Source organism: Pangasianodon hypophthalmus, chromosome 10 (assembly GCF_027358585.1).
Source record: "Pangasianodon hypophthalmus isolate fPanHyp1 chromosome 10, fPanHyp1.pri, whole genome shotgun sequence".
In the NCBI taxonomy this organism is placed as follows: domain Eukaryota; kingdom Metazoa; phylum Chordata; class Actinopteri; order Siluriformes; family Pangasiidae; genus Pangasianodon; species Pangasianodon hypophthalmus.
The window spans coordinates 6,408,140-6,433,535 of record NC_069719.1 but is presented as its reverse complement, the minus strand read 5'-3'; the positions used below and the strand labels follow the sequence as shown (position 1 = coordinate 6,433,535).

The following is a 25,396-nucleotide window of genomic DNA, read 5'->3' as shown; positions in this document are numbered from 1 at the left end:
TGTATGTTGTTCTACAGAAGAGTGAAATGGGGGCAGGGGAATATGTTAAAACATTTTAAAGCAGTGGATGTATGGAAAAGTCTGGAATTTTTCACAACATTTAATGTACAATTTATTATTTTATAAACATTACTGCTATTTCAAGCAATACTGCTATTTCAAGGGTGCCACTATTTAAGAGGCACCCACTACATCTCTGATAGGTTTCCCTCTGAATATTTTCACTGTTTTAGGAAAGTTATACTTATAGACTAATACTGTGCAAGTATATGTTGTATATTACATGCTATTACTCATAGTGGTATGGGTGGTGTAGACCGTAATTATGCCATTACAACAAAGTCTTTCATATTGAAATCTGATGGCGTAGAGTGTTTAGTAATGCATAGCTCTTAGAAAAAAAATGCTACAGATCAAGCTTGACTGGTTGAAGACACTTACCGAAGGGGCATACCAGATGCTTTCACAGAAATGACTTTTTCCAAGTTAAATATTCTAAGCTAATATTCTAAGCTAATGGGTTAACATCCTTTGTTAGAAAACAGCATTTTTGCCCATCCCAACCCACTACAACTAAGCTTTAATCATTAAAATGTATTAAAAATCTTGTAATGTGTGACTCTACTTAACATTTTCTATGGAAATCTGACTAATGACTAATCCATTATAGGTTATGAAAAATATACATATTAGTTGTGCCTACAACATTCACTTAACCCTGTTACCGGAATATATCCACTCCTATGAAATATCTGGAATATTCATCAAGTGATGTGTTCAACAGAAAGTTCATCCATATTTCCTGACATTCATAGTAAAAGAAAAATTAAGGTCATGGTTAGAAGAAAATGAAGTTCTAATGATATTGCGATAATCACTGATGAGGTCACTTGGAAAGTACAACCCAGTAGATTACATTATAGATTGAAAATAACACTATAGGTCCCTGGAGGACTAGTGGGTAGGCCATGGCGCTCTCTCACTGCCGTGGCCTGGGTTCAATTCCCGGCCAGGGACCCGACCCCAGCCACTGGGGTTGCACACAGGAAAGTGCACTCCCAGTGCTGGTTCCAAGCTGGATAAAACTGGAGAGCGTTGCGTCAGGAAGGGTATACGGCATAAAAACTGTGCCAAATCAAATATGTGGACTGGTAATTTGCTGTGGCGACCCCTAACAGGAGCAGCCGACAGAGGAACAACAACAACAACAACAGCATATTATATATATCAACATCAGTATATATTATATGTGACTGAATGTCACCCCAATTATGGAATCACCCACCTAACAAACCATTATACTCCACAATACACTATAAAATAGTAACAAGCAGTAATATTTTTCACCAACATTCTCCACCAAACACTGTGGAATTGTGGTGCTCCTTATGGCTGGGGACTGCTTTGGAGGCAACACGGCCACTACAAACAACAACTAACAAAGTCTGATGTCTTCAAGAGACCTGAAGTGATTTGATTTTCTATGTTGCAGTATTTCTTTTTGATACAGAAATTTAGAGAAACATCATGTTGAAGTGCTTGACTGATTTACACAACAGCCGGTAGTGTTCAAGATGCACCATACCCCCACTACATCTAAACAAGCTTGACAGTAGCTTAACAGTGGAGGATTTCTGTCCACTGTCTTCACCCACGCCTGTCCACTTTAACGAGGATGATATCCTAGACAACGAGATGCCGTGTGTTTTTGAAGTTATGCTGTACATGTTTGTGTACATGTTTGTGTGGTGGTGTACTGGATAAAGATGGGATAGCACTCTCGATCAGTCTGAAGTAGCAAGACATTCTGTTATTGAAGTTGATAAAACTCTGAAACTTTTACACTCCCTTCCAAATAAATAAACTCCAACCATTTTTTTTCTCAACCAAAGGTTGGAAAAGAGAATTATATGTCTGAAGACGGACAGCTAGAAACACACTAAATTCCATTTAAAGTCTATATTTGGGTTGCAGCCATATTCCAAATACAATGTTTATATGCGTACAGGTATCTGAATATTCCTGTATACATGGTTGTTGTAAGTATGCCGATCTACACATGCGCTTTTCCTTTCCCACTGTTATTTCCCAGGAGATTCAAGATGTTGCCATTGGTTATAGAGTATGATCAGTTATTAGTTTTATTACTACTTTTTCACACTAATTTATTTAGGACTCTAATACTTCTCACCTCAAAATGGAAAGGGTCAGGTAAGCATCTGTTAAGCTAAGGATCTGTTAGCACCCACAATTCCTTGCGGACTGAGCACGTGCATATATCTGCTTTCAGTGGATTTTCTGAATAAGGTGTTTACATGCAACAAATTTCCGATTAAAACAGGCATATTCCAGGGGTGGGAATCAGAATTTTGGGAATAAGAATATTGTCTAAATCTGACTTGGGCAATCAGATCGTGGCGTTGACATGCATGACTCAATGCTAATTAGAATATTGACAAATTCTGATTAATATTGGAATATTGATGTGCATGTAAAGGTAGTCACTGATGATCCTGCTAACCAGCTGCTACTGTAGCACAAGACACGCCCCCAGGGGCGGGACATATATGTTCTAGAGAGCATTTGATTGGACAAACACAGTATGAGGACAGGATGAGTCATTGGAAAATTTTAAACGGTTCCTTGAAAGTGATAAGCTTTAAGACGACAATCTCCAAAACTTTATTATTATTATTTTTTCTAGATATACTATGGTACTGGTGTCCGTAACACAAAGGGACAGGTACAAAAAGCTCAGAAACATCCGTTTTGCTTTCAGGGACACTTTAACTAGCTATTTTGGTGGTGAAACTGGTTAATGCTCAATATATCCTCAATAGGAAGGTATGTATACGCAGTATATCGCAGACAATAGGCTTTTGTGGCCTCTGTTTTTACCGCGCGCTCTATTTAGCATGGACAACCCAAACATTCCCACGTGACGCTACAACTATTAGCTCACGAGCACGCGCTGCTGCAGGACAGAGTAAAAAAAGGACAACACACAGCAGCGGAGAGTGAGACGTGAGGAGCGCGCGCCTCTCTCTCTCTGCGTACTTCTGCTCGCGGATATGCTTCTGTTTCTTCTTCTTCTTCTTCCACTGTGGAAATGTTTTCATGAGGATTTAAACAGGTTTCGGACGGGCGCGCGCCTTGCGTGTTTGATTTGATTAAAAAAAAAAAAAACAACAACAACAAAACAAAGGTTCGCTGAAGAAAGTTTGGACTCGTGGACTTTGGGGCAGCCATGCCGGAGAAAGTGAGCATCTCAGACTTCGTGTCGCTGGCGAATGAGGACATAACGTCGCCGTCCACGTCGTGTTTTCAGGCTAAAATGAGCGACTGCCGGAGCACAGTGACGGGCCTGGAGGAGGTGAGTGAGAGCGCGAGCTTGCAGTTGCAGCTGCAGTGCAAGGCGCGTGCGTTTACCTGTCCCGCAAAGTGGCAGCACCTGAGGCGCGAGCGGTCCATAACTAACAGCCCATGTTTACACTTGATATCACAACAACAAGCTAAGCTAGTTATAGAGCTAAGAACTAAAAACCTGACCATGTTGTGTGGTAACTTTTATGTTTTAAAACAGGTTAGAAGTGGATTAGATTAGTTTCTGTGGCTAATTTTAGGTTTTATAACAAAGTGGAGCATTGGAGACCTTTGTTCTACATAACATGGAGTTTTCAGACGTTGGGAAAAGAGCTAAATGGTGTAGCTACCCTTCAAAAACTCACATGTAGCCGTAGTGGTTTTACACACGCCTACATAGACCTACATAGACCTACATAGACTTATATAGACCTACATAGGCATAGTTTGTACTAGTTTCCACATTCAGTGTGAAAAAACAAGGTGTACACTTATGTACAGGTGTCCTCATGCTAAGCTGTAAAGAAGACTGTAGTATTACACCAGAAGTGAAACTTAACTATTTGCAATTTGTTTTTTCTTAAACAAAACAAAACAAAAAAACATAATACAGCATGCTCTTTCGTGTAACTATTTGTGTAGTTGATAAATGATTTCATCATTTTTTCTTTGAGAAATGAAAATAATTTTTGTGTATTTCATTAATTCAATTTACACAATTGTCTGGATCTTAAAAAATCATTTTTCATGCTGCAAAATGTTTTAGCAGAGAAATCAGTGATCACAGCAGTACATGTCTATGGTCAGGTAACTAGGTATAAGAAGCTATATTTAAAAAAAAAAAAAAAAACTAGTGCTGATTCAGAGTAGTGGTAGCTGAAACTTTCCACATTCAAAGAGGATGATATAGTGGATGTGCACGGCAAATATAAGCGTTCAGGCATGACAGTAGTCTAGCGTACTGAAGACTCGGTAGTAAAACTACCAGTAAAAACACGACAGAACATGTTATGGATAAATAATCAACAACAGGGTGGCGTGATATTTTATCACCCCAGAGTTGATTATTTTCCAATAACAGCATGTCCTGTTTTTTTTTTTTTCCTTAGTATACTACAGCAAATTGCCAATAATTACAATTTTTATTTCTTACAGAATGATATAATGTATTTTTTGTCCCTTTATAGTTACATTTTGTGTTCTGGAATGTCCACAAACCACTTGTATTAAAGAGCTATAAACCGTAATCCCTCACCAGCCTTTCTTCTTTTGATTTTTTTATTTGAAGCCAATAAGACAGAAAATAGAGTTTATGTTAAAGAAAAAAAACTGCAAAGTTGAGACTCTTTGGTTTTGACTTTCTCATGGAAAACTTAAAGTTACAGCTTTACCTCTGATTGTTACAAAGTGCTGACACTGGAGACTCCTTCCGTAAATGTTAAATAAACATCTCCCTTAGAACTACTGTGAAATTTACTGAAGTTTGAATCTCTCTTCATCTAATAATGCGAAGACATTCATTAGGATTGTTTAGAGTGCTGTCTGTTTTCAATCTGATGCAGCAGGTCAGTATTTAAGAAGAACCGATCTAGAAAGCTGATCTTGATCCACTCCTTCGTTTGGGTGTAAACATATAAACTGGTTTTAGGTTCTCTCTAGTATGTGGAATGTTTTGCACCCAAAAGTCTTCACTTCTAAGATATAAGCTAAGTTAAATACAGACCAATGCTCATGTCTTGTGTGAATGCCCTGGTGTAATCTATGGTTTTATCTGTATAATTTTAAACTTGATCACACTACCACCTGATACATAATTAAAGATTCGCTTTCACTTTTCACCACACCACAGAAGAGAAACATGATCTAGCATGCTTAAATGCATGCATTCAGTAATAAAATATATATTATTTTGTCTTTTTTTCTCATGACTGATGTTTAGGCTTGCTGGGAGCACACTGTGTCTGAAGGTGTAACTATATTCTGACTGTTTCTGCATTGTATATTTGATCCCTGGCAACATGAGCTAAGAATCCCATGGGGTTGAAGGTGTGTGTGTGTGTGTGTGTGTGTGTGTGTGTGTGTGTGTGTGTGTGTGTGTGTGGATCCATTAGGGATTATTTCAGTTCAGTCTCTCATTACTGCAGTTTATGATGGGGTGGTTGTGGAATGAGTACTGAGATTACCTGGGCTGTACTGACTTAATGCACTGTGTGTGTTTGTGTGGATCTGAAGCATTCGCAAGGTTCTGACAAAAGGAGGGAGATATCTGGTGATTCTGGAGTGTGTGTGTGTGTGTGTGTCTGTGTGTGTGTGTGTGTGTGCGTGTGTGTAAGAAGTTCAGTTGTTGGCTGGCAGTGTGAGGCCTGAAAGGTTGTTTAGGTTAGAGAGCAGCAGAGTTTGTTTTTGTTTAAATTTGATTAAAGCCTTAGAGTCTTTCGAGCCTCTCAGCAGAGGAAGTTTGAAAGAGCTATACAGACATGTGTACACACACACACACACGTATATGTGCAGCACGTCTTTGTTTATTGTAGAAGTGTGCCAGTAATTGCATGCACAAAATACTAAAATTTCAACATATTGTGTGTGTATATATATTTTTCGCTAATTGCACTCCATCTTTTACCATCCTGATTAAACAAACTGTGAACAAAAAAAAAAAACAACTACTTCCCCTTAACCCAAAAGTAGTTTATTAGCTAAGACTGAAGTTTTGCTTTCCAGTTGAGTGATAATTGTATATGAGGCAAATGTAGGTACGTACATACCAACCTTCGTACAGTTGCTGTAATATGGAAAATTGTGTATATTTGTTTTTTCTACAGGCTATTCCTTTATCAGTCTTATATGTAATCATGGATTGTCAGATGTTGTTCTTATGCTAAAAGTTGCGTGATTTGAATTAGAGAGAAGGAAACTTATCAATATAAGAGCCAACCTTGTTTTAAAAAGTATAAATAGGTAATCAGGCAAGTAAACCGCTGCACAATACATGCACAGTACATGCTCAATACACGTGATGACGTGTGATACTGAAGTCCTGATTGCTATTTTTCCGTGATTTATCAATTTAGAACGCTGTCTATTGAAACATCTACACCATCTTTGTGTTCTAGCACATAACGGAAATGTGTTCAGTTGTTGATTTGGTGAAGCGTTCTGTGAGGAGGTGCTTATTTAACATTTTCGGAAGGAGTCTCTAAATTTAATGCCTTGTGACAGTCAGAAGTAAAGATGTAACAGCTTTGTGCTTTGTAGTTTCTCTGTAACATGGCAAGCTGTGTTTTTTTTTCTCTTATTAACTTCAGTAGAGAGAAAAAGGAGAGGCTGGTGAGATGATGGTGTTTATAGCTGCTATAACTCGAGGGATCGTAGAAATGAAATTCCAGAGCAATAAATGTAACTGGACAAAAAGCATGATGTGATGTTCTTGAGATAATTAAAACATTTTAAGGCATTGCAGATTGCTGTGGTATAAGGAATAACATACTTCAGGATGTGGTGCTATAGGAAAATAATCATCTTCGGGGTAGTGAAATTAACTCTGATTTTTGCACTGGGTTGCATCACACCACCTGGGCATTGATTATTTTCCTGTAACAGCACACCAGGTTGTGTATTATTCTTTGCATGTAATTTGAATAAGCAGGTATCAGCACTTGGTGAACAAAGAGTTTGGCCGAGTTGGCTGATTTGTGGTGGCTAATTGCAGTCAGTGTGTGACCCAGATGTGAGAAATGCACTTCAGATTATTTCCCTGCAGCACGCTATGCTGTACTAATGCCAAGTTGACAGACTGAGCTTGCTTTGAACACGTGCCTGAAACCTGGAAGTGTGGAAGCTTGGAACAGTCAGTTTCTTATGAGCTAAAAGTGCATTTAAAAACTATGGATCATATAATGATATAATATGGATATAGTGATAAATTGCTTCATAATACACATTTCTGAAAATATTTTTTTCTTTTTTTTTTTTTTTTAAAGATTGGGTTTTTTTCCCTGTTAATGGCCATTAAACAAAAATGTCAGCATACAAACAAGTTTTCTCTCATATTTGTTTTGATTTTGTGTTAAAACTCTTTAAGTACAGGGTGTGACGTTTCGTATTTCATAACTCACTCACGTTGACGTTGGCACTTCCTCTGATAAGTAACATGCTGTAGATTTACACGACTAGCTATGTCAGCTAGCTAGCTAACAGTAAACAACTAATCAGATAACTTCGTAAAATCGTGAATATTCACTTTCCAGCTAATAGCTTCTCTGTCACTTTATAGTCAATAATCTGTCGCCCTCGTCCACATTCGCTTGCAACTTTGAGGTAAACAAAGTCTCCCAAGCAAGCTAGTAACTTCTCCTGACAAGCTAACTGCTCGATCAGAATGGTTTCTTATGTGTGCTACGAGGGAGCTTTTCGGTCTCGTGTATGTAGCGAGGAAGCTTCATCGCTTCAATCAGTGGAATTTCAAACACAGCTTGTGTTACTGCTACAATGGTAACGCCAAAAAGCACTAATATAAATCAGTGGTGAAGGAGTGTTTAGAAAGCAGCCAAAACAGTACACTAAGAGGACACCGAATTGCAACATTCATCTATGGTGAAATTTCGCTGTGGAGGCCACTGCAGAATGGACACTGATATTTCCCTCTTGCTGTAACTGTGCTAGATAACCATGTTTAAACTCTGACATCTTGCTTTTGGTATTTTATCTTTTCGATTTTGCTTTTTAATTTGGATTGTTGTCTTGTTGCTGTGTTGCAGTTCTGTTTACCCCTATTTGTTGTAATCACACCCATGCTTGTTGGACATCCTGTTCCAGATTTAGTCCCACTTTCCTATTATAATGACCTTCACTCTTCTGGGAAATTTTGGAGATTTTGGATTGTGGCTGTGGGGATTTGTGTTCATACAGCCACAAAAGCGTTAGTGAGATCAGGCACTGATGTTGGTGAGGAGGTCTGGGGTGCAGTCGGTGTCATAGTTCATCCCAAACGTGTTCAGTGGGGTTGAGGACAGGGCTCTGTGCAGGACACTCGAGTTCTTCCACTCCAACTTTGGCACACCATGTCTTCATGGAGCTCGCTATGTGCTCAGGAGCATTGTCATGCTGGAACATATTTGGGCCTCTTAATTCCAGTGAAGGGAAATTGTAATTCTACAGCATATAAAGGCATCCTATACAATTGTGTCCTTCCAAGTTTGTGGCGACAGTTTGGGGAAGGAACACATACAGGTGTGATGGTCAGGTGTCCACATATTTTTGGCCATATCATGTGCGTTTTCATTGGTTCCATCCAAAAACCATGGGGATGAAAACGTTTGCATTCAGCAGTTCTGTATATTAATGTGTGTGTGTGTGTGTGTGTTTGTGTGTGCGCAATAATCGATAGTAGAAACGTGCACAGCACTAGGAAGTGTACATCAGTCAGACTCCTGTGTCTGTTACTGATTAGCATAACCTCAGATAAACCCTGATAAGCGTGTTTGGAAGAAGAGAGATGGCAAAAGATCCAAGGTTAATGCTCAGGGCTGTAAACAGAAATGTTCTGGACAGCAGAGTCGAACGCAGTAGATTCCTAGCCGCGTGTTTTGAATGGCACATTGAATGGGGTTTCCTGTCTACTAATCCCTACACTGACGCATCTGATCCAGGGGATCATTCATTTTAACCCACTTTTATTTGTAAAGCAAAATATAGTGTCACTCCACATTTTTAAAAAATAATCATTCCTTTTTTGAACATGTTTATTCACAATCACTCAAGTTTCTCAACATTTATAAACGCACAGATAGGTTTTTCCAAAGTGGTTAGGGTCTGGAAAATGTGTAAAGGTATAGATTTAAAAAGCTACTTTTTAAAAGGAAAATATTGAACATGTTTTGGAAATGTGTAGATATTGTGTTGTAAAAGTAACATGGATTCAAGACAATAAGGTTTTAAATCCTGGACAGATTAAGTCTCTCTAATGCATAGCACATTTCATGTTTCTACTTTATTGGTTAGGTTAGTTGCCAAACTTTGTTGAAGTTGAAATATTAACCTGAAAAACTTTGTGAAAAGGTCTGGAATATATTTAGCAATACTGTGTGTTATAAATTAATTAGAACATGCTAACTAACTAATGCTAGCTTAGTAAAGTCGGGATGTCATGTGGCAGAAATTAGCTCTAGTATTGACTTCTGTCAAGTAATGAATGTATTCCTTACTAATCTAAGCAGCGTTGAACACGCAATATTTACACAAATTGGTATTTCCGTTTCTTTAGACTTGTTTTGAAGTGTGCAGTTATAGAAAGTTTACAAAATTTGCAAAAAACATGAGACTGCATACAGCTCTGTTATCGACGTAAACACCACCCAGACAAAACATGACAGTATGTTATGGGTTTACGTCTCAAAACATATTTTTATGCACCCAAGAATTATATTGCATGGGTTACCAGTGATGCCTGACTCTTTTTTCCCCCCCTAAGAATATAATACAAACATGTTTTGAATTAGAGCGGTAACTATTTTCAGAGCTGCTGTTATAGAAATTAATCTACACCATCTCACCAATCAGATTCGAGCATTCAGCAGCACTGTGGTGTAAGAATCTGGAGGACACTGGACAAGCAGTGTCACATAACTGGTCCAAGAAATGTACAGTACTTAATTTTTTATAAAATAGATACATGCTTCCATAAGTAAGAGTGGGAAAATATGCCAAAAATATTATGTCATGATATTTAAAGACTTGTTATATTCTTGATATTTGAAGCTTGTCTGCTATATCAGATTCTGCCGTCTGTAATTGAGAATGTGACGTAAACAGACAGCTCATACAGAGTTATACTGTGTATGAACAAGTAGAATGTATTTACACCAGTGGCACCAGTGTATCATGGGTGGTTTCAATTCTTTGGATGTAAACCTGCATGGCCAGATTGCTCCGTTTACACGTCGACAAACACGCCAGCTGGGACATGTTCATTTTCCCTTTTACACACACACTTTATTTAGAATGTGCCAGTAGTCAGTAGTTATTGGGATGAAAGTGTCTGGGTTTTTTTTTCTCTCTTTTGTTACAATGTAAAACTTGTATCTCTTATTATTCTGCTCCCTTTTTGTTCCCTCTGTGCTCCATTACTGCAGTCCATTGTAGAGTAGAGTAGAGTAGAGTAGAGTAGAGTACTATCTTTTTGAAAAGAATAATAGTTTTCTTCCTTCCTTTCTGTTGATTTAAACTTAGACACACTACCAAATGTTTGGACACGCACCTGCTCGTAGGTTTCTTCAATTTATTGTATTTTTTACTGTTTTAGGATAATAATGAAGACATTAACACTACGAAATAACGCTACCGTGAAAAGTCATGTTAAACAAATCCAAACTAATTTATATTCTATATTATTAATAGTATTCCCGACGATGCTTTGAGCACTCAAATGGCTTCATGAGGAGCTTCACCCAGGATTTTCTTAAATTCCACAAATAGTCCAAGCTCCTTGCTGCTTCTCTTAAATTCTACATGAAATCTACTTGTTTAGGGGGAAACAAATTAAATTTCAGTAAAAACTACTTTATTAAAAATGATTCAGAAATACATTTGTACATGGGGCAATAGGGTGGCACCTTGGGTAGCATTGCTGTTCCTGGTTATTATTTTGTTTAAAGAGCTTATTTTTTCCATTTAGTGCTGCCATTCAGAAGCTATTTACATGTTTCCCAGAAGACAAAATAACAATTTACACCAATCATCCTATTCAAAAGTTTACACCCCCTGGCTCTTAATGTATCATGTTGCCTTCTTGAGCATCAGTGAATGTTTGCACCGTTTATAATAGTCGTGTATGAGTCCCTCAGTTGTCCTAAGTGTGAAAAGATGGATCTAAACATCATATAGCCGCTGTTGGAAAGGGGTCAAATATGCAGAAGATGCTGGAAAAGCAGATAATGTGCAGGACCTGGAAGATTTTTCTGAAGAACAGTGGGCAATTTAACTGCTCAGGACAAACAAGGACCTAATGAACAACTATCACAAAACATAAAAACAGTCATTGATCATCCAGGTAACAGCACACAGGGTTAAGAATCAAGCGTATGTAAACTTTTGAACTGGTTCATTTGTGTAAATTCAGTTATTATTGTGTCTTGTAGACTATATGTATACATCTGTTATGTGAAATTTATTTCAGGGCAGTACTAAATAAAAAACAAAATGCAATTTTTATTCTACTTTTGTAACATTTTGCAGAATCTGCAAGGCGTGCAGTATGTAAACTTATGACCCCAACTGTAATACAAACATGTGATTTGAATTAGAGCTGGAATTATTTTCAGAGCTGCTGTTAGAAAATGAATCTGAAACGTCTTACTGAACAGATTCGAGAATTCAACAGGACTGCGGTTTAAGGATCTGGAGGACACTGGACACGCAGTGTCACATAATTGGTCCAAGAAATTTATAGCTCTTAATTATTTATAAAATGTACAAAATGACATGCTTCCATAAATAAGACTGGGGTAATATGGCAAATATTATATGTTTTATATTATATTTTAAGACTTGATTTAGATACTTGATATTTGAAACTTAGGCTTTTAGAAGCAATAAAGTTTTCTATGCTATCCTGTATAACAATAAACAAAGCTGTGATTATCTACTCAGATGTTCAATGTTCAATACTTGTGACACTCTACTTAAGGCATATTGTGATGTAATGTTTCATGATATAGATCATTTTATCCGTATATTTCCCTGCCCCGGTCACCTGTTGTGTTATTTTAGCTAAAGTGAATGTAGTATTTCTCTGGTTTTATGTCCTGTGGTTTTGTAATGGACTAACAGGTTAAATGAGTGTTCATGCGTAAGCCGTCATCTCAGTGGGTGTAACTTTCCGACTCTAGAGAACGAGACAGTTCTCTACAAGCCTGTTTTTGATTCACCTGTCTGTGTGAGATTGAGAATGTGTTTTTTGGAGGACATTACTGCTGAGTCAGCAGACTCACCTGTCTACATTACCAGTATGTCCAGGAAGAACTCAAGAGGGTGAAGGTGTAGATTAAGGGTGTATCCTTAGCGCTCATAGTTGATAGAAAAGTTCTTCTTAGAATGAGTGCTAAAAAGGAATGGTCACTGAGAAAATGTGTGGTTTGCGTCACATTGAAAAGCCACTAGAAAACGTTGCATTGCTGTAATCTGTTTAGTTAACAAACTCATTTTAAATTAAAAATAAGGCTTCTAGATACATGTTTGAGATATCATAGCTTATGCTAACTTTATTTTATTAGAAGAAGAAGCCTTTATTTGTCACATATACGTTACAGCACAGTGAAATTCTTTTCTTCACATATCTTCCTAACAAGCTGGGGTCAGAGCGTAGGGTCACCCACGATACAGCACCCCTGGAGCAGAGAGGGTTAAGGGCCGTGCTCAAGGACCCAACAGTGACAGCTTGGCGGTGCTGGGGCTTGAACCTCTGCCCTTCTGATCAGTAACCCAAAGCCGTAACTTTTGTGCCGCCACTTCCTTATACAATCAATGGAAACTTAGATTTTTAATCCAATAACATGTACAGTATACACTATATGGCCAAAAGTACGTGTTATGTGGACAGCTGACCATCATATGTGGTTCTTCCCCAAACTGTTGCCACGTAGTTGGAAGCACACAATTGTATAGAATGTCTTTGTATGCAGTAGGATTACAACTTCCCTTCACTGGAGCTAAGAGGCCCAAACCTGTTCCAGCATGACAGTGCTCCTGTGCACAAAGCGAGCTCCATGAAGACATGGTGTGCCAAAGTTGGAGCGGAAACACTCGAGTGTCCTGCACAGATCCCTGACCTCAACCCCACTGAACACCTTTGGGATGAACTGAAACACTGACTGCACCCCAGACCCCCTCACCCAACATCAGTGCCTGCTCTCACTAATGCTCTTGTGGCTGAATGAACACAAATCCCCACAGCCACGCTCCAAAATCTAGTGAAAAACCTTCCCAGAAGAGTGGAGCTTATTATAACAGCATTTAGGAACTAAATCTGAGATAGCAGCTTCTGTAAAGTTGCTTTGTGATCATGGTCATTGTTTAAAGTGCTATACAAATAGGATAACATTGAATTGAATAGGATGTTTAACAAGAACATGGGTGCGATGGTCAGGTGTCAAACCTTTGGATATATAGTATATCTGTTTTTTGCAAATTTAGAAATTATAGCATTATATATAAATATCCTTATTCTCCTATCCCTCTTGTCTTTGGGCTCCATTGATATTCCCCCCCCCCCAACATATTTGTAGGTCTCTACGCTGGACGATACATTTGGAGTCAATTATTGAATTATGCTAACACCCGACACATTTAGAATCATTTTTAAACACGTGTCTGATTTGCATCGACCTCAGGAGCTAGGTGTTGATTTTAACCAGTGTTTAGGCCATGTGAGATGCGAGTCCACACATTCTGTGCAGTGGTGAATGCAGGTGTTCACTATGTTACGGCTCTGCTGTGAATTGCAGATATATATTGAGTAGTAGGTATAGGGGCTTGAGTTTGATAACTGAAAAGGGGTGTTTCTTACAACCTTGATTGTTCTCATAAGGTCGGTTAGATTTAACATCAGAATTGTTGTTTATAAAAATGAGCCCCGATTTATGTACAAATCCACAAAACCTCACCCTTTGACCCCTTCATCATCCTGAATGTTTTACTGAATGCTTTAATACTGATCTTTATTTCTTGTGTCCCAGACTCTGGAGCAGGACCAGAGCTCTCTGCAGAGGATGAAGAAGATGGTGAAGGGCATCCACAGCTCTGGCCTCAGTGAGTGATTGAGTTTATTCTTTCTCTCGCAAATCTCTCAACACATAGTACTGCTTTAATCATGGCATGTTACAGAGGAAACAGCTCAGCTGGGGCAGCTCAGTGTGAATAAGACAGATGTTGCAGGAATGCTTATGCATGGAAGGTCACAGAATTAACAGAATGAGAAGAATGTCGTGCAAAACTAATTACTACGTTTCATACTTTTTTGTCGTAACAGAGATGAGAAATTAGCCGTTACACATGTGAGTGAAACCCCACAAAAGCACACAAGGAGCACTTGTTGTAAGTTGTGATATTAGCCAGCCAGTTATTTGTTCCACTGCCATGAAATCTATAAATAAAATCTAATTGTATGTTGTTATAAAAAGCCAAGGGAATAAGAGGAGCTGCTCTGATTGGATATCACAGCAGCAACATTAACCACACCTGTACACCTTGATAAAGTATTCATTTTAACACCAACCCTTTATTTAAAATTATGCTATTCCGCTCCAGGGATCTGCCACACCCAACACCACGTTCCAGCACCCCGAGCTTGTGCGTCATTATCGGACTTGTATTACATAAAGAATAAAACATGACAGGACATGCCGTAATACGAAAATCATCAGTGGCACAGTTACCAGTACTACCCCGAAGATAATCATTTTCCAATAACAGTGCGTCCTGAAGTGTTGTATTTCTTTTATACCGCAGTAATTTACCAACGATTACGATATTTAAAAATCTAATTTTATTGGTCACACACAAAACCATACACAGTATAACATGCAGTGAAATGCTTTTTATGACTGTCCAGTGACATAAAAACAAAATTTACATAAAAACAGAATTTTAATGTATTAATGAACAATGCCTCCTAGTTTGTAACCATTTTACACTTGTGTTCTAGCAGCTATAAACAGTCTTTCCCCTGCCAGCCCCCCTTTTTTCTCTCTCTTGAAGTTAATATGACAAAAAAAAATGCAGCTCATCATGTTACAGGGAAAACCAGAAAGCCCAAACTCCTCTGTCCTGAAGACTTTCCTGTGGTGGAAAGCGCTGACTCCTTACAGAAAGCTTCAACATATCAACAATTATGCATTTTCCTAGAACAAGCACATTAACGTAGGCCTGTTATTTGAATTACAGCCAGAACTACTGTCAGAGCTGCTGTTATAGGAAATTATTCACAATTTCTAGCAAATGAGAATTGAGAATTAAATTAAATTAAATGCTGCATGCTGGTGTCCGGTTCTGTACACAGACTGCATGACTACATGCTCTGCAACCTGAGGGTCTTGACACCATATTGGCTCTTCCTCCCTCCTTTTTTCCCCTCTTCTACGACTCATGACGACTCACTGTAAAAATATGGAAACTTTATGCTAGATCTGCAAGCTATGTAAACTCCTCCAATCCAGGAACTTCATTAAGAGCAAACAGCCATATCTCTCTGTTTTTGTTTTTCTCTGTCTCGTTCTGCTTTTAAAGCTGACCTGTATGATGCGTGCTTCTGGGAAATGGATCATTAACAGTCAGAATTCTTCACATTTGGGAAGCAGATATGAGTCACAGTGCTACAGTTTGGCTGTAGACCCCTACATTACCTACCTCCCTTTTTTTTAACACACACTCCCTCTCTCTTTTTTTCCTCATTCCCCCTCTTCCCTAACCAAACTCAGATGGTTTATTCCGGTAAAGGCACTGCAGTCAGGGAGGCCCCAGTTTCCTGGCCTCATTGGGTCCAATCCCCCCTCAGGGTTTCTGATGAAGCTCTGAATCACCCCCTTTCTCGTTCCCCCAGCTTCTCCCTGTATTTAAGCCACATTCATCATTCACTGCTCTGTGTGTAAGAGAAAGAGGGCTTGACCCTGTTGAAGGTTCATTCATTTATGCATTCAGAATGTTTTGTTGAGACGTACCTCTGATTTATGACTGGAGTCAGAGGTCAGTGCGTAGCTATTACTAAACACAGTCATGTAGTCAATATATTTGTATCAAAGCTGTGCGACTTCTTAAAAAAAAAAAAAAAAAAAAAAAAAAAAAGTATAATTATGAAATATTATCTGCTGTTGATGTTTTTTAATCCTTGTTGCCAGGGTGGGGAACTTGTATAATGCTGTGTAATTGTCTTTTACAATGCTGCTGCTGTAAAACATGTCTGTGTCTTATGCCTTGAAAGTTCATAAACAAGAGCTGAACTTTTCACACGTGGCTGGCAGCTTAATGACAGTTTCCTGTCCTGCACCCTCAGTAACAATACAGAGACGTTCCATACATTTTTATGCCGCTGCCAAGACAGATCTGTGCCAGATCTTTGCTTGTTTTTTTTCTAACTGTTGCTCTGGTGGTTCTTTCTCTGCCAGTTGATGGTGCAGTGCTTATTTTAAGATACTGTGATAGATCAGAGAAACTTTTTTTTATTTATTTATTTTTTTTTTGCAAGTTTCCCCAATTTTGGCTCTAATTTGATTACTTGCCAATTCCCACCCACCAGCCAGTTCTTCACTATGCTACGACAGCTACTAACCATGGAGGGTGAAGGCTAACACATGCTTCCTCCAAGAAACATGAAGCCAGCCAACCACATCTTTTCAAACTGCTGCACATGCTGCATCACAGGGCAGCGTAACACACTCAGAGCAAAGTGCTATCTGCCAGCTTCCACATACATGAGCGCACAGACCCCCATGACTGGCTGTTGTCGCTGTTATTGACAGGGGACAGAGTACACCATCCCTCCCATCCAGAGAGCACAACCGGTTTTGCTCTCTTGGTTTCCAGCCACAGATACCAAAAAATATTTATTAAAAATATTGATTTAATAATCCCAAATTTCAAAGAACTAAAACTACTACTGAAGTTTTAATTAAATAACAAGTCACTAACTGCAATACAACATTGCTGACATTCATCATAAATATATATATATATATATATATATATATATATATATATATATATATATATATATATATATATATATATATACTTTCTTTTTCCAAATCGCACACTTTTTGAAACTATATTAAGTGTGACCAATGCACTGTTGCTCTAGATTGCTGGCTGAGGGTCTTACTGCATTACAAACTGATTTGTTCAATTCTGACCAGTATCTATCTATCAATCTAACGACCAGTATCTCCTGTTCTCCTGTTTCACTTGCCGTGTTTGCATGAGATGAGTAATTTTTGGTGTACAGAAGCGACTCCAGATCTTTGGAATTGACTTCCAGAAGTTTTACTGCAAACCAAAAGCAGGATGGTGACTTAAGGACTTGAAACAAAACATAGAGCTTCACTACATGTCGCGTGAAGTGATACAGTGTGTGCCACATCGACTAAATTATAGACTAAATAATTGATAATGAAATTCGCTGCCAGCTATTTTATTATTGAATTTTAATCAACTTTGTTGAATAGTCATGGCAGCACTGAATTTACATCCTCTCTCTCTCTTTCTGAAACATATCCACAGATACACTCTCTTGCATTGCTCTGAACATTTATAACCTGGGTTAAGAGGTTATGACCTCTGTGAAATAATGGTGTGTGCTTTATACTGTGTATTATTGCTTCAGTAATATTTAGTGATGTAGCTGCCGAAATGCACTGGAAACAGCACTGTTATGTCATATATGATGTATTATACAACACACTGTCTGATTGGTTGATCAGCCATCATGATGTAACTTCAATCCGGTGACTGGTGTTAGAGAAAGCAGGTCATATGTTCTCTCCTATGTTTTCCTGGATTAGAAGTGAAATGGTTCTAAAAGCATAATCAGACCTGAAGAAAACAACACGCAACATAAGCTCGCTATTATATAATATGTTGGTTTTCACCACATGATTGGTTGGACGTGTTCTCACCAGTATAATCACATATAATAGCACTTTTTAAAATAATATCTATGTTGTTCCAGTACCAGAAATAGTTTCTATACTCAAAGCTGATAATGTTAACCGTTATTTGTTTCCAATACACAAAAGAAGAAGAAGAGTGACATTAGTAGGTCAAATTCCAGCTGACTTTGCCTTTGCGCCAACGTTTCATTTGACAGAACCAAACTAAGCATAGTGGAAGTAGCTAGAAATGAACAAAAAACAATTCTGCAAACAAGATGAACTGTGGAATGCTTTACCAACTGGCTAAAGCTTGTTTTTTGACAGACTGGATAAAGACGTGTTGGAACAAAATGCCATAAAAAGCTGAGCTGAATATGATACAGGTTTAATAATACAAAATAAAACATAATGCGGTTTTATGGCACAATAACACTGCAGCACTACATCACTTCATGGTGAAATTCTAGATGATGACTTTTAATTTGGTGTTAGTCTATAAGTATAGAAAGGAAGGGAAGAAGAAAAAGCAACTGCAGAAAAACATCTGTAGCCCTCCTGTCCCTAATATAATAGCTCGTACGTTATCAATATTATTTTCATTGGTTAGAAAGTGTTTGTTTAATTAATTTTTTTTTTTACCAGCAGCTCTGGGAGTGATGTCAGCGGCAAGGTTTTTATTATTGTGCTCATTCTAATACATTATTATTTTTAAAGTAACTGTTTGCACAGGGACTCGTATGGCCGTGTAAACGGATTAAAAGAAACATCTGTAATCGTTGATTTGATGAAAACTTCAGTGAGGCATGTTTCAAAGGATTCTCCTGTAAAGCTGTAAAGTTGAGTTTTCTTTTGCATACCTTTCAGTTAGCATGTTGCGGTTTATTGGTAACTTGAAAAGCTGCAGTTTTTTTTTTTTTTACTTCTAAAAGGGTTAAAAGAGAGTCTCGTGCAGAAATGACTGTTATAACAAATGACATGAACTAACTTGTTTTGTGGACATTCTATACCATTAAATGTGACTATAAACGGATAAAAATTAGGATGTTTCGTTCTTTAATAAATAAACAATTTCAATTGTTAGCAAATTACTATGGTATAAGAGGAATAAAACACTTCGGGACGTTCTGTTATTGGAAAATAATCAACTTTGGAGTGATGACAGTAACTCAGATTCATGTCAGGCCACATCACACCACACCACATCATTGATTACTTTTCTATAACATCATGCCCCAAGGTGTATTATTCCTTACACATTTAACACAGAGTTCATTGGCTTCTCAGCTTGTAAAGCTGTTTTCTTTACTTGTATAAAGACTCAATTTAATATGTCTCAAATAATACCTTTGACTTGTGCCTGAAACCCACCTGACATCAACCCACCAGTGGTGTTTTCTTGTGATAACACACTCCCTTCTAATTGATATTGAGCCGAAGTAGGGCCACATTTGAGATTTCTGTAATATGTATTGGTAGGCGTGAACACAGATTTTCTCCCACACAACCTACCAATTCCTATACTCACATCCTCAACACTTCCTTTTCATTGTAGCCCTTTTAAATGGTCTGAACATCCCTATTATAATTGTGGCAATCTTTGAAAACTTCACCTGAATAGCTTTAGACCATTGTAAGCTAACAGCAGTGATGATTGATTGTGTGAACTGAAAGCCCTTACAGCAGCACAAAGGATTCATATTAACGGCCTGGCCGTAGTTTATGTAACGTGGCACACATGGCGGTTCGGCGTAGCTGCTTTGTGTTCGTGTCTAACACAGTCTCTGTGAGTGTGAGCTCTTCTAAACTCTCTTTGATGTCTGAGTGTGTGTCTGCCTGCAGTGTGTTTATGCCAAGAAATCAGTGTGTCCTGACCCTTTTATCTCTCACTGTGATACATGGACAGAGCTAATGGCCAAGCATTACTTTTACAATGACGTGACTTTCTTGTGTATCTTATCGCTGATTTTAATACATTTTATGGGAAACCAGGATGTTCATCATGCACCAGAGAACAAGTGTTAGTAATAATTCCTTGGGTATTGTTGAAAAAGTTCAAATGTAGCTAATATTATTGTAAAGGAACAATCCAAGATGAGAGTTTACAGTTTAATTTTACTGAAATATTTTGGACTACATACCTCTAATTCAGTAATTCCTTTTCACTGTTGAATTGATGTATGTTGCTGTTTTTTTTTGGCTTAACCAATGCTAGCATATAGGTTAAGTGATTTGTACAGTCTTTACAATGCGTATGTAAATTGCTTTTGAAATCAAAATGGGTGTTTAAGAGCTTTTTGTGCTTGTCTTTTAGTGTAAGATACGACAATATTTCTAGGGAAAAACTTCTAGATACACTTTGGAAGAGAGAAAAAAGGGGCTGGTTGGTGAACTACTGTTTATATATGCTATAAGAGTTAATAAGCTCTTATACCTAGGTGATAACAAGAACTAACTTGTTTCGTGAATGTTCAATGACGTTAAATGTAACTACAAACAATAAAAAGCACAACAGGTCAACCATTGCTGTAGTATAAGAGAAACAATAAATACAAATTGTTTGCTGATTTATCCTGTGCTTGTATTGTGTTTGTGTTAGCTAGCTAGCTTAATTTTTCTTTAAGTTCTAGTAGTTACAGCTAACATCTTATTTTTTAAATCTGTGTTTCAGTGGCCTATGTATAAAAGCATGTATAGTTTTCCTTTTTCACTCCTCAAGAAACTTGTAGACTTGCAAACATTTAGCTTCTTCAAAATAAATAATAACGTTAGCGGCTATGAATAATTAGCAGGTTAGCTTAGGAGCTAGAAAGCAAAGCAGATTTTTTTAATCAGTAAGTTAAAAAGACTTCTAGAGTAGCTGATGTTAGCCTATGTTAGGATTATGGGTGTTTTTTAATAACAGGTTGTAGCAGTGTTTTCCACAGGCTATATTAATACTAAATGAGTAAATAGTTAATTTATTTTTGGGTTGTTGTGTGTGATGTAGCGTGGAAGTATTGTGATTAAGCTAATGCTTCTAACTGCTGAGCAAGTTTTAGTGAAGCTATGTTATTGTGAATATAAAGTTTAATGTTCTTAATATTTCCTCCAAATGTTCATAGAATTCCATGCACACAATAATAATAAACATATATAAAGTTTAGCATAAAGCCTGTTTGTATTTTACTGAGGTAAACATCTGTGAAAGGCTTCGAGTTAGCAACTGTTAGCCTTCAAACTGTCTAGAAATGTTTTCTCTTGTTTATTAACATAAAAAGTAAAAAAAAAAAAAAAAAAAAAAAGCTGTTTTGAAAAGCTTGTGTGGTCAGACCTTAACTTGACCTACTGTTCTCATTTCTGACTTTCCATTGCACTCCTATGATACAAATCATGTATATTTGCCTACCTGTGTGTTTTAGGTCATGTGGAGTATAATGAGCAATACATCGAGATTTTGGAGAACCTGGGAAACAGTCATCTATCTCAGGACAATAACGAGATCTCCACAGGGTTCCTTAACCTGGCAGTGTTCACACGGGAGGTCACGGTGCTCCTCAAAACACTGGTGAGACTTCAATTCTGTGTGTGTGTGTGTGTGTGTGTGTGTGTGTGTGTGTGTGTGTGTGTGTGTGTGTGTGTGTGTGTGTAGACACACAGGGTGTCCCAAGAGTGTCCATATATAGGGGACTATGTATGCCAGCACCATGTCGGCTGTGCCTTCGTCAGTGGATGTTCGTGGATGTCCACTTCTCGGTTGCACTTCCAGTCTTTTTGAATTTGTTAATAAGTTTGGCAACAGTGTCTTGTGTGATGTGCTTGCCATGTTTCCTGTTTCCTGTCCATCGTAAACCCAGCTTCCCGCTCCAGCCATGAGATTCTTAAAAAACTATATATATAATATAAACTAAGTTTGAATGCTTGTTGAATGCTTGATTCTGATCAGCAGGTGTTATTTTTTTCTAGATTTTATTTTTTCTCTTTATTTATTTTTGCTAACAGCAGCTCTGAAAGTAGTGCCCACTGTTATCATTTCTATGATAACAACTCACACACGGTCATGTATGACACATGCTCCAGATAAACTGATTTTAAAAAGTGCGTAATTATTGAGATGGTGGGGTTTTTTTGTGAGGAGATGTTTACGTAGCATTTATGGAATGCGTCTCCAGCGTCCCCGCTTTGTAACAGCAGCAGTAAAGCTGTAACTTTAAATATTCCAATACAGGAAAACCGTCGGGACAGAGTGTTTTGCATTTTGAGATTTCTCTGTAACATGACTGCATTGTTTTGTCTTATTAATTTCACGAGAGGATGGTGAGGGAACAAATCTTTATAGCTGCTATAGGAACTAACTTTCATGGAAATTCCGCAGCATTAAATGTAACTATAAATGGAAAAAAAGTGCAATTCCATTTTTTTTTTAAATTAATAAAAAAGTAATTGTTGGCAAATTGCTGTGGTATTAGAGGAATAAAACACTTCAAGTTATGCTGTCGTAGGAGTTAACTACAACAGTTGGAGGTAACCGTGACTCCACTTTGCTCCAGACCGCATTACTCCACCCTGTCATTCATTATTTTCGTATAACAGCACTCCACCAAGTGTTTTATTTTTAGGCTTTTTAGTCATTCGAGTTAAGCTTCCTACAGATCTGTCTGGTCAGTGTTATGGTTTTGGTGTTGTGGGTGTTGCCCATATAGGAGCAGCTCTGCTCAGATTGCTGTAAATCCAGTGTGAGGTAGATGTTCTGATATTTAGAAAGACACATTGCGATTGTACCATGTGACTGTATTAGGACATGATGAACTTCCCAGAAGGTGTAGTAATGTGGTCATAGTGTAGCATAAATATAAGAAAGCATGTGCTGTAGGTCATGTGTCGTGCAAACACTGAGACACAACCCACAATCCAGTGAAATACACACACAGTATGGCTTCAGAGTTCAGTGTATCAGAAACATTGCTTGACCTAAATAATGCTCCAACCACAACCAAGTCATGAGAACACTAGCAGGTTACTCAGGGTGTGTCTCTGTGTGTGACATCTTCGTTTGTTTAGGAATGAATAATGATTTGGCTCCAGCTGCACTGCAAGAGTGTGCTAGGGGACTGGGAAGGACAGCTGTGTGTGTGTATGTGTATTTGTATGTGTGTGTATTTGTGTGTGGCAGCTGCAGCCAAGGCTCTCTCGAACCGGAGTGGTCCGGATCCCTCTGACCGATTGTGTCCATGGTGACCTTAATTCATTCCAGACCTGAGTGTGTGAGTGGGTAGCGCCTGACCGCTAAGCTGTCAATCATAAAATCACCAGGGATGCTGAGCTCACACAGAAACTGGGCTTGGAAAATAAACCTTTTTTTTTTCTCCTTTTGATCCAGTCTGTGTCCTCCGCTGACTCCAGCTGTCTTACTGTATCGGAGATGTGTTTCCTTTTTATGAGTACAGTTCTGTTGCAGCTTTTTATATTAACAGTTTCAGGTTTTTAGATTTAGACTGCACTTTGTATCAGAATAGATCATCCGCTCCTGTTTATGGTCTATTAAGCATGTCAAGTTTCTCATTTGGAAAATCTGCTTTGAGATAAGATGAGATACGATAAGCTTTATTGGAAGTTCTTGTGGCAGTTACTGAAGACAATACAAAACAATCAATAAATTTGGGGAAAAATACAGATAGAGACATAAAAGAATAGAAATATTCTTTAAGAACTGTACAAACAGTGCAAAAAATTACTTAACTGTGCAAGTTAAGTGTAGATAAAACATGCAAGTGTTATGTAGTGAAATGTAAGTGTAGAAATATAAGTGTCAATAAAAATGAAAATGGAAATATTCTTTAGAAAACTGTACATGTGGTACATAAGTTGTTGATGTATCACGTCAACAATGCATTCAGTTTTAGATTTAACTTAATTTTCTTTCCTTGCTACTTGTTATAGGCTGATATACAAGCTGAGACAAGCCTTCTCTTTTCATTTTCAGTTGGTAATATGTGTGTGTGTGTGTGTGTCTGTGTGTGTGTCTGGATAAGCATACTCGTACACACACACACACACACACACACACACATATATATATATATATATATATATATATATATATATATATATATATATATATATATATATATATATATATATATATATACACATACATATATACATATATATGTGTGTGTATGTGTGTGTGTGTATGAATATGCTTATCCATGGCCTGAAAAATGTAAGCAGAAGCCTGAAATGAATAAACTAGTGAGCTCCATTGCATGACACTTATTTAGATTGCAAGATGTTGACATTATGACATTTATAATGACAGATCTAGAAATATTTTTAAATATTACGAACGTTTACATGTACTATTACAATCATGCAGCGTTATAGTTCATCAAAGTGTTTGAAGTTATGGATCTAAAAATAGATTTTGCATCACAATGCATGGCACTCTTCTTTGTATTTATGTTTGATTGAGGAGATAAAGTTGCTTATAAATAAGTTGAAAATCAGCATAAATACATAATTCTGCCGATTTCAGTTCAATTTTACTAACGCGATCGGATCGCTGTAACGGATCATTTTATGAGCAAAGATGAACAAGACAATACACATTATTTCCCTTCGTTAATCAAACAGAAATACTTGTTGATCTTCTTAATACGTCTATCAAATTCAGAAATTAGGCATACAAATGTGCTCTTTGGGCTCCCGTTTGATGGGCTCCTGTTTGATGGGCTCCTGTTTGATGGGCTCCCGTTTGAGTCTGGTTCATCTGAAGATTTCTTCTTCGTGGCTTCTCACTGAGCTTGGCTTGTTTATTTCTGTAAAGTTATTTTGAGACGCTGTCTATTGTGAAAAGTGCTATACAACTAAAATTGAATGGAATTGAATTGTGTGCCCTGTTAGGTCCTTTAAGGCTTTAATATCTCTCTGATAGTCGTCAACTGCTTAATGACCTCATCCAATGAGAATGAAATCACTGCTACTGTTCCTTTTTGGCTGTGGGACTTGTTAGGTTCTGTAAAGTGTGTGTGTGTGTGTGTGTGTGTGTGTGTGAGAGAGAGAGAGAAATAGAGAGAGAAGTAATCTTTGGGGGAGGGTGTGTGTGAAAATGCTGCACTTGGCTCTTAGCTCAGCAAGTGTGTGTTGTCTGTCTTCAGCACTTTCATTTTCAGGTCTAGTCATGAATGCAAGACAAACAAGGTAACGGTAAAAAGTGCTTACCCAAGTCAGTTTTCTCTTGTTTTGCGAGTTAAATAGTTTTAAAATCTGTCCACTTTTCTAAATTGTTTTCCTGAGTGTGGTTCGTTCAATTCCGCACGTATTCTGTGCTCTTATTAGGTCTATTTTTCTTTGAGGGGATTTTCTCATGCGTTCTTTCCAAAGGAAGATTTACACAAAGTCCTGTCCTGCCAGGTTGAGGC

General features: G+C 37.8%; 1 protein-coding gene across 1 annotated transcript in view; it reads left to right on the top strand.

Annotated features, from left to right (window-relative positions):
* The first annotated feature begins 2,763 nt into the window (after nt 1–2,763).
* Nucleotides 2,764–25,396, top strand: part of asap3 (ArfGAP with SH3 domain, ankyrin repeat and PH domain 3) — a 50,616-nt gene continuing 27,983 nt past the window's right edge. The window contains exons 1-3 of the mRNA XM_034308142.2: nt 2,764–3,373; nt 14,094–14,166; nt 21,398–21,543. Coding sequence (XP_034164033.1) covers nt 3,248–3,373; nt 14,094–14,166; nt 21,398–21,543 — 345 coding nt within the window. The 5' untranslated portion in view covers nt 2,764–3,247. The remainder of the gene's footprint in view (nt 3,374–14,093; nt 14,167–21,397; nt 21,544–25,396) is intronic.